This window comes from Lepidochelys kempii, chromosome 10 (genome assembly GCF_965140285.1).
Source record: "Lepidochelys kempii isolate rLepKem1 chromosome 10, rLepKem1.hap1, whole genome shotgun sequence".
Classification (NCBI taxonomy): Eukaryota; Metazoa; Chordata; order Testudines; family Cheloniidae; genus Lepidochelys; species Lepidochelys kempii.
The window spans coordinates 38,113,091-38,131,199 of NC_136389.1; the positions used below are offsets into that span (position 1 = coordinate 38,113,091).

Below are 18,109 nucleotides of genomic sequence, written 5' to 3' on the forward strand. Positions count from 1 at the left end.
AACATGGACTCTCCTGGGAACAGTGGGAAGCAGGCTGCCTTACCTTCTGGATGTTGCCCTGAAAGCAATAAACACGGACCAGGGAGAAATAATCCTGAGCTAACTCATAGTATCTTAGTGCGGATTCCATATCTGACTGGCTTTCCAGATACTGTGCCCACCATTTCCATAAGTTCCTAGAAAAGAAACAAAATAAGTGATGATGGTAATTAATAATTGGAACACACTACCAGGGGAAGTGGTGGATTTTCTCTCTCCAAGTCTTCAAATCAAGACTGGCTACCATTCAAGAAGATGTACTTTAGTCAAACACAAGTCATGGAGCTCAATACAGGGGAAACTGGATGAAAGTCTCTGGCCTGTGTTACTCAGCTCTCTCAGTCACAACTCTAGTAGCACTAGCTCTCCAACACAATACAGTGGGGCCCCTTCTAATGAACAAGATTCATGACCAAAGCGGACAAATGAACAAACTTCCAGCACTGGATGGTATAATGCATTAGCAAAAGTGTTTCCTACTAGCATGCTTCCGCTCTATTGAATTAACCTGGAAAATCTGAAAGCCTGGCAGGAAAGCGTAAAAACAAGTAATCTCAAACCTGAAACTCCCCCCTCAGGATACCATTCCTTCACACACTTCAGGTAAGGAAGGATGTAACATGGCACTCACTTATCTTTCATCTTGTTGACATAGATCTCCAAGGCTTGTAAATCTTCAGAGAGCATCCTGGGCACCTCAAACCTATGTGTGTCTGATTTCTCATAGCTGTGTAGAAAACGGGCACATTAGATGGTGGATCAGTGCTTTGTGGCAAACTGCTCAACTGCTATATTAATCCATTTTATTTTAGTTCTTTAGTCTCTAGAATTAACAACAATACTAATAATACTCTGTCCTTATAGAGTGCTATAAGCATCAACTGCAGGAACAGTGCTGGCCCCCCGAGTGCCAGCATGCCAAGGAAAAATAAAGGCCAAGGTGCAGCTGAGATAAGACCAAGGTGTGCAGATCATTGAGACAAAAATGGGTGCAGAAAAATAAAAAATCTTATTTGGGCCAAAGAGCCAACATATGCATCGAAGCCCCAAAAACAAACAAGCCAAATGCTAGAAGTCTGAAGTGCTACAGAAGGGCAACAAAGTGCTTATGGAAATGGCCACAAATATCTAGCACAGCTGTACCAGGAATGATTGGGAGGCTGGGTAAGAGACAGTAAAGGATATTCAATACAGATCTTGTCTCCTCACTTCATACACAAGTCTTCATATTGCCTGCTCATCTCCACTGCAATTTCACCCTCTACCCCACAGCTGGAAGGTTGCTCCTTGAAGTGTACTAACCCATCTATCTGCAACTTTCTCCCCTTCTTCTTTCCTATTAACTGAATCACATCCTCTGCTCACATTGCCTCATACACAAAATCCTTCTTTACTCCATTTTGTGACCTTATATAATAAGGGAGCCAGGCAAAAATAAAATTTAAACCAGTATGATGCATTCTAAAAACAAAAAAACCCCACAACAACTCCCCCACCAACTTTCCCAGGATCTCAGTAGCCACTGAAAAGAACTCTGGGTGCCACATAAGCATCAGGTTCATAACACATGAGCCACAATGAACCCCTGGGGTGCCAGGTGGGTCAAGAACTCTCCAACACAAAGGCTTATGCATACAACAAGGTGAAAAAGTGAAGGCTGGACTAGTGGTTAAAAGCATAGGATTTGGAGACAGGAAAGCCAAGTTCTATTCTTGACTCCACTGCAGACTTCCCATGTGATCTTGGGCAAGTCACTTAACCAGTTTTTTCCATCCTTTTCTGCCACCTTTTATCTGAGGATCTCAAACTATTATTGAAATAAACCTGGCAATTGGGGAAACTGAGACACAGTAGCAGGCACCCTCCGGACAGCCCTACCAATTTTGCCTCTGCTGTCCACAACAGTGTGCTAAAACTCAGGATTTCTTGTGTTCAGAACTAAGCTCTAGGTGCTCGGCATTTTCTACGGGAAGCTGCTTACTAGCTAAGTGCAATATTGCACTCTGCAGTGGCCTCCAGGTGTTTGGCATAGTTGTAGTATGTGGTGCGCAGGTGAACCCGGTCATGAGTCTCAGCTACTTCCATAGCTTTCTGCCACTGGTCAGAAGCCTGGTAGAACTTGTTCAGGAGGTCGTAGCGCTTGCAATTCTTGTACAGCCGCTCTGCATCTTCCTGAAAGGAGAGCGAACAAACAGTGAAAAGTTATCTGGATTTGAAGAGTACTTTACAGAGATTATATCTAAGCAGTAATGAGTGATAGAAGGCAATCAGAAAGCTATGATGATATAACTGGCTCTGTAGATATGGGGAAGTGGGGGACGTGATATATCTTGACTTTAGCAAAGCTTTTGATACGGTACCCCATGGTATTCTTGCCAGCAAGTTTAAAAAGTATGGATTGGAAGAATGGACTATAAGGTGGACAGAAAGCTGGCTAGATCGTTGGGCTCAACGGATAGTTGGGCATCAAGTGGAGTGCCCCAGGGGTCGGTCCTGGAACCGGTTTTGCTGAACATCTTCATTAATGATCTAGATGATGATGGGATGGATTTCACCCTCAGCAAGTTCGCTGATGACACTAAGCTGGGGGGAGAGGTAGATATGCTGGAGGGTAGGGGTAAGGATAGGATCCAGAGAGACCCAGACAAATTGGAGGATTGGGCCAAAAGAAATCTGATGAGCTTCAACAAGGACAAGTGCAGAGTCCTGCACTTAGGATGAAAGAATCCCATGCACTGCTACAGGCTGGGGACTAACTGGCTAAGCAGCAGTTCTGCAGAAAAGGACCTGGGGATTACAGTGGACGAGAAACTAGATATGAGTCAACAGTGTGCTCTTGTTGCCAAGAAGGCTAACGGCATATTGGGCTGCATTAGTAGGAGCACTGCCAGCAGATCGAGGGAAGTGATTATTCCCATCTATTTGGCACTGGTGAGGCAACATCTGGAGTACTGCATCCAGTTTTGGGCCCCCCACTACAAAAAGGATGTGAACAAATTGGAGAAAGTCCAGCAGAGGGCAACGAAAATGATTAAGGGGCTGGGGCACATGACTTATGAGGAGAGGCTGAGGCAACTGGGCTTATTTAGTCTGTAGAAGAGAAGAGTGAGGGGGGATTTGATAGCAGCCTTCAGCTAACTGAAGGGGGGTTCCAAAGAGGATGGAGCTAGGCTGTTCTCAGTGGTGGCAGATGACAGAACAAGAAGCAATGGTCTCAAATTGCAGTGGAGGTGGTCTAGGTTAGATATTAGGAAACACTATTTCACTAGGAGGGTGGTGAAGCACTGGAATGGGTTACCTAGGGAGGTGATGGAATCACCATCCTTAGAGGTTTTTATGGCCCAGCTTTACAAAACCCTGGCTGGGGTGATTTAGTTGGGGTTGGTCCTGCTTTGAGCAGGGAGTTGGACTAGATGACCTCCTGAGGTCTTTTCCAACCCTAATCTTTTATGATTCCATAATAGGTAGTGCACTTCTGAGCAGTTAATTACTCCAGACCATGGATTGCATTGCATAGTAAAAAGGACTAAGACAGATGGATTTGAACCTACTAAATATATGTATCCTGGAATACCAGCACTGTAACTGAGAAACTGGATGTTTATGTAAAAATAAAGAAAGCTCTCAGATCCCAGCATTTACTGGGTGATATTAACGAGGGGTGGGAGTGACATGAGTAGCCACCAGTCATAAAACTCTGATTGTGACACAACACTAAGCCATTTGATAATGGAGGTTATCAGATGTCTCATATTGGGGTTACTCGCTGGCATAACCATTCTGGGCTGCGGTAGGAGAGACCCATTACCCCAGTTAAGGAGTTTGGGAGAGCGTTGCTAACTTTGTAGCTGTTTTCTCACCAACAAGGATTCAGCTCTTGGAGACTGGCCACTGGGAAGCATTCATGGACAGAGGACTGTTCTCTTGGGATGGACTTCACCTGAGTAGGAAGGGAAATAGACTTCTAGGATGGAGGCTGGCACAACTGATTAAGAGAGCTTTAAACTAGGAATTTGGGAGAGATGTCCATGTAATCTCCACGCCAGATTTTAACATTGAGAGAGAAGAAAACGAAGTAAGAAAGGATACAGCGGTGGGTAGGAGAATGGACATAAGGAAGAAGGGTAGTGTAGATACCAGTCTAATAGGTTATAAGGGTGGTAGAATGTCTGTCCCTAATTGAGTACAGAATGTGAGCGAAGCCAAACAGCAAAAATTAAGATGTTTGTACACTAATGCGAGGAGCCTAGGTAACAAAATGGAGGAACTAGAGCTACTGGTGCAGGAAGTGAAATCAGATACTATGGGGATAACAGAAACATGGTAGAAGAGTAGTCATGACTGGACTACAGGTATTGAAGGGTCTGTGCTGTTTAGGAAAGACAGAAATAAAGGCAAAGGTGGTGGAGTAGCATTGTATATCAATGATGAGGTAGACTGTAAAGAAATAAGTGATGGAATGGATAAGACAGAGTCTGGGCAAAAATCACAATGGGGAAGAAAGCTACTAGAGCCTCCCCTGGGATAGTGCTTGGAGTGTGCTATAGACCACCGGGATCCAATTTGGATATGGATAGAGACCTCTTTAATGAAGTAAATACTAATGGGAATTGTGTGATCACTGGAGACTTTAACTTCCCAGATATAGACTGGAGGACGAGTGCTAGTAATAATAATAGGGCTCAGATTTTCCTAGATGCGATAGCTGATGGATTCTTTCATCAAGTAGTTGCTGAACTGACTAGAGGGGATGCCATTTTAGATTAGGTTTTGGTGAGTAGTGAGGACCTCATAGAAGAAATGGTTGTAGGGGACAATCTTGGTTCAAGTGATCATGAGCTAATTCAGTTCAAACTGAATAGAAGGATTAACAAAAATAAATCTGCAACTAGGGTTTTTGATTTCAAAAGGGCTAACTTTCAAAAATTAAGGAAATTAGTTAGGGAAGTGGATTGGACTGAAGAACTTGTGGATCTAAAGGCGGAGGAGGCCTGGAATTACTTCAAGTCAAAGTTGCAGAAACTATCAGAAGCCTGCATCCCAAGAAAGGGGAAAAAATTCATAGGCAGGAGTTGTAGACCAAGCTGGATGAGCAAGCATCTCAGAGAGGTGATTAAGAAAAAGCAGAACGCCTACAAGGAGTGGAAGAGGGGAGGGATCAGCAAGGAAAGCTACCTTATTGAGGTCAGAACATGTAGGGATAAAGTGAGACAGGCTAAAAGTCAAGTAGAGTTGGACCTTGCAAAGGGAATTAAAACCAGTAGTAAAAGGTTCTATAGCTATACAAATAAGAAGAAAACAAAGAAAGAAGAAGTGGGACCGCTAAACACTGAGGATGGAGTGGAGGTTAAGGATAATCTAGGCATGGACCAATATCTAAACAAATACTTTGCCTCAATCTTTAATGAGGAGCTTAGGGATAATGGTAGGATGACAAATGGGAATGAGAATATGGAGGTAGATATTACCACATCTGACGTAGCAGCCAAACTCGAACAGCTTAATGGGACTAAATCAGGGGGCCCAAATAATCTTCATCCAAGAATATTAAAGGAACTGGCACATGAAATTGCAAGCCCATTAGCAAAAAATTTTAATGAAACTGTAAACTCAGAGGTTGTACCATATTACAGGAGAATTGCTAACATAGTTCCTATTTTTAAGAAAGGAAAAAGAAGTGATCCAGGTAACTACAGGCCTGTTAGCTTGGCATCTGTAGTAAGCAGGGTCTTGGAAAAAAATTTTGAAGGAGAAAGTAGTTAAGGACATTGAGGTCAATGGTAATTGGGACAAAATACAACATGGTTTCAGAAAAGATAAATCATGCCAAACCAACCTGATCTCCTTCTTTGAGAAGGTAACAGATTTTTTTTAGACAAAGGAAATGCAGTGGATCTAATTTACCTCGATTTCAGTAAGGCATTTGATACGGTTCCACATGGGGAATTATTAGCTAAATTGGAAAAGATGGGGATCAATATGAAAATTGAGAGGTGGATAAGGAACTGGTTAAAGGGGAGACTACAACGGGTCATACTGAAAGGTGAACTGTCAGGCTGGAAGGAGGTTACTAGTGGCATTCCTCAGGGATCGATTTTGGGACCAATCTTATTTTTATTACTGACCTTGGCATAAAAAGTGGGAATGTGCTAATAAAGTTTGCAGGTGATACAAAGCTGGGAGGTATTGTGAAGGACCAGGATATCATACAGGAAGATCTGGGTGACCTTGTAAACTGGAGTAATACGATGAAATTTAATAGTGAAAAGTGCAAGGCCATGCATTTAGGGATTAATAACAAGAATTATTGTTATAAGATGGGGACACATCACTTGGAAGTAACAGAGGAGAAGAACCTCAGAGTATTGGTTGATCACAGGATGGCTATGAGCCGCCAATGTGATATGGCCGTGAAAAAAGCTAATGCAGTCTTGGGATGCATCAGGCAAGGTATTTCCAGTAGAGATAAGGAGGTGTTAGTACCATTATACAAGGCACTGGTGAGACCTCATCTGGAATATTGTGTGCAGTTCTGGTCGCCCATATTTAAGAAGGATGAATTCAAACTGCAACAGGTACAGAGAAGGGCTATTAGGATGATCCGAGGAATGGAAAACCTGTCTTATGAAAGGAGACTCAAAGAGCTTGGCTTGTTTAGCCTAATCAAAAGAAGGCTGAAGTGAGATATGATTGCTCTCTATAAATATATCAGAGGGATAAATACCAGGGAGGGAGAGGAATTATTTAAGCTCAGTACCAATGTGGACACAAGAACAAATGGATATAAACTGGCCATTAGGAAGTTTAGACTTGAAATTAGATAAAGGTTTCTAACCATCAGAGGAGTGAAGTTCAGGATCAGCCTTCCAAGGGGAGCAGTGGGGGCAAAAGACATGACTGGGTTCAAGACTAGCTTGATAAGTTTATGGAGGGAATGGTATGATGGGATAGCCTAATTTTGGCAATTAATTGATCTTCAACTATTAGCGGTAAATATGCCCAATGGCCTGTGATGGGATGTTAGATGGGGTGGGATCTGAGTTACTACAGAGAATTATTTTCTGGATGTCTGGCTGGTGAGTCTTGCGCACATTCTCAGGGTTTAGCTGATCGCCACATTTGGAGTCGGAAAGGAATTTTCCTCCAGGGCAGATTGGCAGAGGCCTTGGGGGTTTTTCACCTTCCTCTGCAGCATGGGCAGGGGTCACTTGCTGGAGGATTCTCTGCACCTTGAAGTCTTTAAATCACAATTTGAGGTCTTCAATAGCTCAGACATAGGTTAGGGGTTTGTTATGGGAGTGGGTGGGTGAGATTCTGTGGCCTGCATTGTGCAGGAGGTCAGACTAGACCATCGTAATGGTCTCTTCTGACCTTAAAGTCTATGATTCTATAACCGTCTCACTCCACATCAGATCTCTCGGACACGGATTATGTTCTTAGATTATTAATGCAGAGCAAAACCTGACGCCTTTACTTATGCCAAACTTCCAATGACTTCATTTAGAGTTAGAGCCTTAGGATTTGGCCCATGGTGACACAAGCAATGAACAAAATTAAATCTGCTATTTTTAATCTTTGAGTTGGACTCCTACTGTGTCAAGGACTTTTCCTGCCCCACCCAACTGCTTTCTAGCTGAGCTCTGTATATAGTAATGGAGATAGAAATTGTTCCTTCTGTCCTGCCACAGTGTGTTTCCAACTGATTCCCATTTATTTTCAGAGAAGAATAGACCCTAGATATGGAAGAGGCCTGTTAGGTCCTATTCTAGACCCTCTCCTTGCTAATGTAGGATTGTTTTCTACAGAACATTTGCTAGTGTCTTCCCCCCAGACTAGTTTTAAATGTCTGAGCAAAGGGGCTTTCCCCACTTCCATTGAGCCTAATAAATCTCACTGTCACAAAGCTTTTTACAAATATCCAGCCTGAATTTTCCTAGTTATATACCTTTATACCCCCCAGAACAATTCCTCCACCATTCATACCCTTCAAATATTTGTAGGTTGTTAGCACATTCTGCTCTTAGCCAAATTCTACATATTCATCTCTTTCAAATCTTTCCTCTTGTATATGAATCCATTTCAGGATCCTAACAATTTGAGCTGGTTTTCTCTGAACTTCCTCCTGTTCATTAATATTTTTCTGGCAATAAGATGCTTAAATTTGAAAGCAATACTCCAGGTGCAGTTGCACCACAGATGTATAGACAGACCATGAAATCAAAGCTCCAAGATGTGGTGCTTCTGAAAACAGCGCCCAAAATTGCACTGGCAGTTTTTGCTGATGTGTTCCATTGCAATTTCTTATCTAATTTGTAGTCTCCTATGAACTCTGGTCTCTGTCAGCTGTGCTGCTTTCCAGCTTTCTACTCCCCCCTGAGTATGATTTTCCTAGATGTATCAGCTTGTATTTTTCCAAGATATGTCTTTTTTCATTTTCTACCCATGTTTTTAACCTCTTGGACCCTTTATTATTTCTGTGCCCTCCATAGTATTTGCAGTGCTTCTCAATTTAGTATCATCTGTGAATTTTGTTAAAATGCTGTTTACTCCTTATACAGATCATTAATGGAGACATTAAATAAGAGCTAACCTGGTACCAGTACATGGCTGCTTATCGTTACCTTTAATTTACAGTTCTCCAGCTAGTTTTCAGTCCACATGACAACGTGAATCTCAAAGCCAGTTTAGGTCCCAATTTTACTAGTGGAGTAAAGGTGCTATTCAAAGGGCTTGTTTAAACCCTGATAAAAGGTATCCAAAGGGCAAGTTGTATTTTAACATCTTAGCTGGCGGAGGCTGAACTGTTGGCTAGTCAATAAGTTTCTCCTCTACCACCTAACACGTTAAAATACAACTTGCCTTTTCTACAATCCAGTTTGAAAACGTGCGTTAAAATGTTTTAGCTAACCCATTTTAAGAAGACACCATTTATTTTAGTCTAGACCAGTCCAGAGTGATAAAGGACAGCAGAATCAAGCCCTAAGGTATGTGAGACAGCATATCAAATGTTTCACAACATCCAAATATATATTACCTAAACAATGTTTTCTTCACCCGCTATTTTTAATGCTATATATGTTTTTTAAAAACAATCATGTTTGCCTGGGAAGATTCATTTGTTATAAGCCTATGCTGCTTATATCTCATGATTCTGTAACCTCTAGAGGTCTAATTCTGCCACACTCACTCATATTGAGTAGTGCCCATAATACTGACTGTAGAACAAGGTCCTACTCAAGCTGAGTAAGTGGCAGAACTGGGCCCTACATGTTTAGAGGGTGCACTCCACCCCCATTATTATTTATTTCAACATTTCAATAGGGGTAGAAGTTTGACTTGCAAGAAAATAACTGTCAGAATCGCCCCTCTTTACTTTTTTGAAAATTAGTGTTGCATTTACTTTTCTCCAAGATTTTTGCACCCTTCCCAGACTTTGCAAAAATACTTGTCAGTGCTTCAGGAAGTTCATTAGTTACATTGTCTTCAATGTGAGGACGCATGCACATCTCACTTAGACTGCTGAGTCTGGACTTTGCTTATTACTAGAAAATGGGCAAGTTGCCACAGGAAGCCCTACCAGCATGCCCAGCTGAATCGCCAACATGGCCAATCTGGCTTCCACCTCTGGTTCTTGTTCCGCCTCCCTTAATGCCTTAGCTCCTCTGGCATGACCCATGTTTCCGAGGCAAACTTTGGCAACATCCAGCCTCTGAGTCTTCACGCACATGCGGGCCATATTCTCCCAGACTGCCTCACTACAAGAAATGAGAAGGCAAAGGGGATTTATCATCTTGAAGAACCTCCCCACAGGATAGAAACAGGGATGGGATTCGCTGGAGAAAGCTTTCTCCAGTGCAAGAACTGCTATATGCAAGATCAGTGCAGTCCTTAATGCATGCAGAGAATTTGAAAGAGGTAGTGAGAGGAGAAAGAAGCAGTCTGTTAGAACTTTTACACTTACTGTATATATGCAAACATATACACTATAAGAAGAGCTTGCACACACTTGCTGTGTGGGGACTTAACAGAAATAAAGATGGGTCTCAGACACAAAGATCAGGGCAAGAGCTGAGCTTTCACCAAGTTAAGGGGGTACCAAGAACTAGGATTTTGTTTCAGACTCATCTCTAAACAGAAAGCAATTATATTTATACAGACATTTATTATGCAGCCTCTGGGTGGATTTGCATCATTTAAAATGTGAAAATTAATGATAATGCTTACAACTGGTAGCAATAGTCTCCAGCCAGGTACTGCCTATCATTTAAAAACAAACAATTTACACAAAACTCAAGAAAACTCTTGGGTATGCAGATAAGCCATGCCCTGTTCTGTGAAGCTTAGTGAGCTGGGACTCTGGAGACTTGAATGCAGTTCTAGTGCTGAGGTCTTTGCACTGAAAATGCTCAGCTGCCAGTCTTCCATGGTTCAAGCCAGTAGTTGCATATCAGCTAAACTCAATAGTCAGGATGATGCATAGGAAATATCTGACCAACTATTGTGTCTTAATTTAAAACTCAGTCAGAAATCCCAAAGATGCACTAACAGTCAGTTCTGGAATGTTTTTCTTTCTTTTGATCCTGTATTGCATAGAATGAGAATTTCCCAGTGCTAACACACTGATCTGAAAAGAGCCATTAGCACTATGAAATCTCTATAAAGCTATAGAAATGATAGTTCTTGCCAGATGCTATCCTCACATCCAGCATTGAAATTAAGGAATAAATACCAGGACACAAACATTTCATGGTAGATCTCATATTACACCTGAGGCTATTTAAAACAAACAAAAAACAAACACAAACCCCAGAGACAAAATTGACTTTTGTTCAGTCTGTACAGCACCTCGCACAATGGGGTCCTCCTGGTCCATGAGCGGTGCACCTGGACACTACAGCAGTACTCTCTATAAATACATACATGTGGGGGAAAACACCAGGGAGGGGCCAGAGCTATTTAAGCTAAAGGACAATGGTGGCACAAGAACAACTGGATATAAACTGGTCATGAACAAATTCAGGATGGAAATTATAAGAAGGTTTCTAACCATCAGAAGGGTGAGGTATTAGATCAGCTTCCCAATAGGAGTTGTGGGGGCAAACAACTTATTAGCTTTAAGAGAGAACTGGACAAATTCATGAGTCTAGTTGTATGACAGGATTGGTTGTGATGATGGGGATGAGGTCCCTTCCAATTTATGTTTTATGTTCCTAAAGCTCAAGCTTCAGGGCTTCAGCTGGTCACCTGAAGGGGTCAAAAAAGGATCCCCCCGCAATGTATTCTGGGTTTTTTAATCATCTTCCTCTGGAGGCCAGTGATGCCCATGGTTGGAGATGGGACATAAGACAGGGTGGTCCAGGGTGGAACCAAGTATTCTTTCTCTCACGCTTAGCTGGCTGGTTCTGGCTCACATGTTCAGGGTTGAACTGATCATGATCTGTGGGGTCAAGAAGGAATTCCACCCAGGTCAGACTGGCAATGACTTGGTGTTTTTTAGCTTTCCTCTGCAGCATGTGGGTGCGGGACACTTGTGGGATTATTTGGGTGTATCTCATTTAATCCATTCCTTGATATTGCAGAGGCCTTGGGCACTAGTGCACCTTAGTCCCCCCTATTCTCTGCTTGTGGCATAGAGCAGTCTAGTCTCCTGCAGACTGTAATACTTTGATCTCATTTTGGTTGTTGGGTTTAGTGTGTGGGTGCATAACCCATGGTATGCAGGAAGTTAGACTAGATGATCTGGTGGCCCCTTTTGGCCGTAAACTCTATTACTAATAACAGCAACAACTTAAAGTATAATCAATTTCAAAAAGATGAATTAAATGCAGGATCAAGTCCTGCACCTGCACCTCAATCTCCTTTGCAGGTTTTGTGGTTTTACAATCACATTTTTCAATTTAAAAAAAATGTTTTTCCTCTTCCCTCTTGCTGTGGGAAAGACACACACAAACAGGGGAAACTGACTAAACCAGAAACAGCAAAACAGACTAGACACAACCTACCCTCAAACACACACACAGTGGAAAACGTTGTGTGTGTGTGTGTGTGGGGGGGGGAACAAAAACCACACACACAGAAAAATGTCTTCCCCCTAAACTTTCCAGTGGGAAGATTGTTGTTACAAGTAACACACAAAAAGGTACAAAATTTCCAGGCTGATGTCCTTTTAAATACATGAAATACCCTTAAATCAGGCCTAGGATTTTACAGAGAAAATTAAACAGAAAAAGATCAGAAATAATAAGTCACAGGTGAATTTTCCATGGTTCAGGGGTTTGGTTCCGTTAAAGTGCTAAAATGTTTGATTAGATGCTTATACAAATTTCTTGCATTGCCAGGACTGGACATGATACAAAAACAGCCTCTTCTTGCATTACATTGACATGTCCAGTCCCTGCCAGAAACCAAAAGGTGCATGAAAAAAAGAAAATTAATTGGGGGTTGGGGGAAGAAGAGTGAAAAGCCTTAAAAAAGTTTCAGGGCCAGATCCTCAGCTAGTGTATCTCAGTGTATCTCCACTGATCACAGCTACGCTGATTTACATCAGCTGAGGATCTGGCCCTCAATAAGTTTTGGGAGATGGTTTAGGTATTTTACCTGAATGATTGTCCATACCTAAAATTAGCAACAGCTGAAGAAAATACTTTAAAAGACTAGGCTGCATTTGGATATCATCTCTGTAACTCAATTGGATAAACAAAAAGAACAAAGCACATAATCAATATAAAAAATAAGCTATCAACACAGGAACTAAAGACATGTGCATGAGTATATTTCATTAAAGGAGAAATATACAAGTTCATGTCCAGTTTTGGGCCCCACACTACAAGAAGGATGTGGAAAAATTGGAAAACGTCCAGCGGAGGGCAACAAAAATGATTAGGGGACTGGAACACATGACTTATGAGGAGAAGCTGAGGGAACTGGGATTGTTTAGTCTGCAGAAGAGAAGAATGAGGAATGAAGAATTTGATAGCTGCTTTCAACTACCTGAAAGGGGGTTCCAAAGAGGATGGATCTAGACTGTTCTCAATGGTAGCAGATGACAGAACGAGGAGTAATGGTCTCAAGTTGCAGTGGGGGAGGTTTAGGTTCGATATTAGGAAAAACTTTTTCACTAAGAGGGTGGTGAAACACTGGAATGCGTTACCTAGGGAGGTGGTAGAATCTCCTTCCTTAGAGGTTTTTAAGGTCAGGCTTGACAAAGCCCTGGCTGGGATGATTTAACTGGGAATTGGTCCTGCTTTGAGCAGGGGGTTGGACTAGATGACCTTCTGGGGTCCCTTCCAACCCTGATATTCTATGATTCTATGATTCTATGATTAAGAAAAACTTTTTCACTAGGAGGGTGGTGAAGCACTGGAATGCGTTACCTAGGGAGGTGGTGGAATCTCCTTCCTTAGAAGTTTTTAAGGTCAGGCTTGACAAAGCCCTGGCTGGGATGATTTAGTTGGGAATTAGTCCTGCTTTGAGCAGTGGGTTGGACTAGATGACCTCCTGAGGTCCTTTCCAACCCTGATATTCTATGATTCTATGTGATTCATTTAATGAAGGCTGTAGGATGCCAACAGAAGCTGCCAGTTGCTGCCTTAATCTGTCTCGTGGAAAAGGACTACGTGTTGGGGTTTGTCAGTCTGAAGACAGCATATCTTTGGAAGGGAATAAAGATATTAAGATTCTGTGACTTGCCCTTGTCCCACAATGTACTTATATAGTCGTTGAATTAAAAAAAAACAAAAACCAGGAGAGTGTTCAAGCAATCCTATTTAGAATCACAGATAGATCCCGTTTCTGATTAACTCAGTCACTGCCATACTAACACCCCTCCACTCCTCCATTTTCACCCCATTTCAAGAATAAATTGATAGACTCTCTTGCAGTATGTCATTAAAGTGACATTAAGAAAGTAAAGTGGCTATTAAGGAATAATGACAATAAGGAAAATGCCACACTAACTCATGATTTATATGAAGATATCCAGGATGACCATATATTGTCAAGTAATCAGGGGAACCCTTCAGGATCTCCTAAATACTCCCTCCCCCTGCATTGGGCAGCTCAGCAGGAGGTAGATTGCTCACACCAGCTTCAGCACTGAAGTCAAATTTGGCTGGACATATGTGACCTTTGGAAATGTGTATTTTGGTTAAGTGGCATTTGGGAATTGAAGATTGACTACTGACACAAGAAAATATTAACACCATCTGGGAAATGTAAAACATTGTAATGGACATGCTAAGAGTGGGCCACGGGATCTGGATCTGTCTATTAACATAATGCTTACCCCCTTCATCACAGTGCTCCCTACTCTGCTATCCCTCAGAACGGCTGAGAGAATGTTTTGTCGAACTAATCTGAACCTCATCCATAAAAAGGTGTTCACATTTTCCCAGCAGACCTAAGACCTCTTTGTATGAACTGGGTTTAGATTCCATAGCAAAACCCTCTTCCAGCCCTATCCTGAAGTTGCAGCAGAGAGTGCTTCTTTCCTGATGACACCTACCTCTCAACAAGAGCACTCTCTATAGTCGGGATTTATGTCTGTGTGCCTTTAGGCTTCCCTGCTACAGCGCTTTGTGGAAAATCAGCTTGCATTTTTACTTCCAGCAGCTAAACACTGCACTCCATGCACCACACTCTGCCACAGGCCATGAAAACTGCAACTAAATTCTCATCCTGACATGTTTGTGGGCATCTTGTTTTTGGCATATAAGAAAATAAAAGGTTTTACTAACTTCCCTTGTATTTCACAGTTAACATCACCCCACATTTTAACTAGTGATGTTTGCCTAAAGGAACTGATCAACCAAAATACATCCACTCCCAATGCAGGTGATGCACTTGGTTTTTTTAGGTTCTTTTTTTTGGGGGGGGGGGGGGGGAGGCGGCAAAAATTGCCTCATATGCATAAAAATTGATATAAAGCATGGCATCTGAAAATCTGTATCAATATCTTACATCTAATAGTATCTCTTACCCTCAAAGGATCCCAAGTGTTTTGCAAAAATAAACTGATATACAAACTATACATAGATTTCTTTATCCACCACTGAAATGCAGCTACATCTAGGTTGGAACACTGGAGCTGTTTAACAACACACAGAAATACAAACAAGTGTAGGTCAGTAAGTGAGAAATATTGTATCCATCTGAAACTGCAGGGGGAATTCAGGGAGGGATATTGTAACTCCCAGCATTGAAATATGGCCAGGACACTGGGATTAACCCTCCCACAACTCTTGCAAACTGGCCATGGAATCTTTAATGATGCCAGATAGCCAATGGGACGGGTTCCCCCCAGGGTGCCACCTGGAACTGGGGTACCACTGAGCCCTCTGACCCACCAGCCTGGGCTCCCATTCACACTGTACGGCTGTGACAAGTTGCAAAGCCCTCCAGCCTGCACTTTCACCAGCATTCACATGGGTAGGGACATGCCCAGCTGCAGTTACACGCAGGCTCTCTAACCATTAGCTTCCCAGCCTAGGATCCCACAGCAGTACCATCCTGCCTTGGTCAAATCTGGCCAGTATATGGGTTTAATACCGGGTCTGCCTCTCCCTCAATGTGGGGAGGACAATGCACACTTCTGGTAACCAAGCAGAGATTTTCCCCAAGCATGCCAGTCAAAGTTTATTGGTTTATATTAAAACAAAACAAGTTTATTAACTACAAAAGATAGATTTTAAGTGATCATAAGTGATAGCAAACAGATCAAAGCAGATTACCTAACTAATAAACAAAAACGCAAACTAAGCTTAATATAGTAAATCAGGGGTGGGCAAACTTTTTGGCATGCTTTGGCATGTGGAGGGCCACATCAGGGTTGCAAAAGTGTATGGAGGGCCGCCTCCCCAAACAGTCTGGCCCCCCTCAGAACCCCTGACCCATCCAACCCCACCCCTGCTCCTTGTCCCCTGAGCGCCCCCTCCCGAGACCCTCTGACCCTAACCACTCCCTTGGGACCCCACCCCCTATCCAACCCTCCCTGCTCCCTGTCCCCTGACTGCCCTGACCCCTAGCCCCACCCCCAACCCCTGACAGGCCCCCCAGACTCCCACGCTTATCCAACCCCCCCCCATCCAACTTCCCCAGAACCTCCCCCCCATCCAACCGCCCCCTGCTCCCTGACTGCCCCCTGGGACCTCCTGCCCCTTATCCAACCCCCTGGCCTCCTTACCATGCCGCTGAGAGCAGCATGTCCGGCAGCTGCACCGCTCGGCCAGAGCCAGACATGCTGTCGTGCTGCCCTGCAGGAGCGTGCAGCCCTGGCGCCAAGAGCGCTGCCCGCGTGGCGGCATAACTGCAGGGGAGGGGAGACAGCCGGGGAGGGGCCGGGGGGCTAGCCTCCTTGGCCGGGAGCTCAGGGGCAGGAAGGACGGTCCCGCTGGCCGGATGTGGCCCGCGGGCCATAGTTTGCCCACGTCTGTACTAAATAGATTGGTTATGAATAGCAGATTCTCACCTTAACTGATGGTATACTCAGACTGGTAGATTCTTGAGGCACCAGCTACACTTGCTTTGCAGCCTGGAATCCCCAGGTGTTTCACACACAGGGTATAAATCCCTTTAGCCTGAGTTCAGCACTTCCTGCAGCTCAGTCTTTGTTCCTCAGGTGTTTCCAGGTGTCCTCTTGTGTGGGGAGTGAAGAACCACATATGATGTCACTCCCTGCCTTATATAGCTTTTACATATGGCGGGAACCCTTTGTTCCAAAGCTTGGTTCCCAGACCAGTTTGTGGAAGAATACTGACATCCCAAGATAGTCTCTTTTGGTCACATGTTCTTGTAGAGTCATAGCAGCCATCACTCACAGGCTGTCTGTAGCATTCTCAGAAAGGCTCACCAGGTGGCCTTAGGAGAAACTTATCCCTCTATTGTTTTTCCTACTGGCCCATTACCTTGAATAGGCCCTTCACCACCTACTACCTAGACTGAAAGCATCTTGTCTTGTGGGCGTTACCCAGGTGTAACTACATTTGAAGTACAGATACATAGGCCTAGTCTACACTACCAAGTTTTGTCGCCAAAACTGCCCTTTGTCGACCAAAACAGTGAGTACACACTGTGAGGTGACTTTTGTTGGGAAAATGCCCGGTTTTGGTGACAAAATACATCCACCCTCAAGAGAGACTTACGTCTTTTTCCTCTATATTTTTGTTGACAAAGTGCCAGTATAGACACCACGCTTGACTTCATGGTTTTTATTGGCCTCCAGGAGGTGTCCCACTATGCCCATCCTAACTGCTCAGGCCAGCAGTTTGAACTCCACTGCCCGGCAGCCAGGTAAACAACCATTCACCCCTCCCCCTGAGGAGCCCTGGGAATTTTTGAAATTCCATTTCCTGTTGGCTCATCGTATCTGTCCAGGTGACCATGGCGGGTTATTGCAGCAAACACTCTCCTGCTTGGACCACTGCAGAGCTGTTGGAACTGCTCAGTTTATGGGGAGAGGAGGCTGTGCAGTCCCAGCTGCGCTTGAGCCGTAGGAATTGGGATACCTAGGGGCAGATTTTTCGAGGCTTGTGTGAAAAGGGCTATGATCGGGACATGCTCCAGTGCACAGCGAAGATAAAGGAGCTGAGGCAGGTGTACCATAAGGCGAGGGAGGCAAGTCATCGCTCAGGTGCTTCACCTAAGGCCTGCCGTTTCTCTCAGGAGCTGGATGCTATCTTTGCTGGCGACCCCACCTCCATCGCCAAGAGCCTCATGGATACTCTGGAGGGCACAGAGGTGGCAGAAAGAGGACCTAACCCACAGGATGAAGTTATTGATGAAGAGGTGGAGTTATATGAGGATGTGCAGCTCCTGACGGGGTTGCCCAGTGGGGCAGGCAGCCAGGAACTGTTTTCCACTGCAGAGGTGTCCAGCCAGTCTCAGCAGTTGCTCTCCGGGGAGCAAGAAGTAGAAGATGAGACCCCTGGTAAATGGCTGTGGCTTGTGTCGTATGGAGGTGGGTTCAGGGCATAGAAATGTGGGAGGCTGGCTGTGTTTCTGGGAGCTGGACATTTCTGTGTGTAGTTAATCAGTACAGCGGAACAGGGTGTTGATGCACACCGAGATCTCACGG

At 43.8% G+C, this 18,109-nt stretch overlaps 1 protein-coding gene across 6 annotated transcripts in view; it reads right to left on the bottom strand.

The window, feature by feature from the left end:
- IFT140 (intraflagellar transport 140) overlaps positions 1–18,109 on the bottom strand; it is a 284,666-nt gene that overhangs the window by 42,766 nt on the left and 223,791 nt on the right. For all 6 annotated transcript variants that reach the window (XM_078854619.1, XM_073362957.1, XM_073362955.1 and 3 more), the window contains 4 exons: positions 9,617–9,794; positions 2,021–2,211; positions 671–766; positions 44–176 (listed from right to left, as the gene is read on the bottom strand). In XM_078854619.1, the coding sequence (XP_078710745.1) occupies positions 44–176; positions 671–766; positions 2,021–2,211; positions 9,617–9,794 (598 nt within the window). The remainder of the gene's footprint in view (positions 1–43; positions 177–670; positions 767–2,020; positions 2,212–9,616; positions 9,795–18,109) is intronic.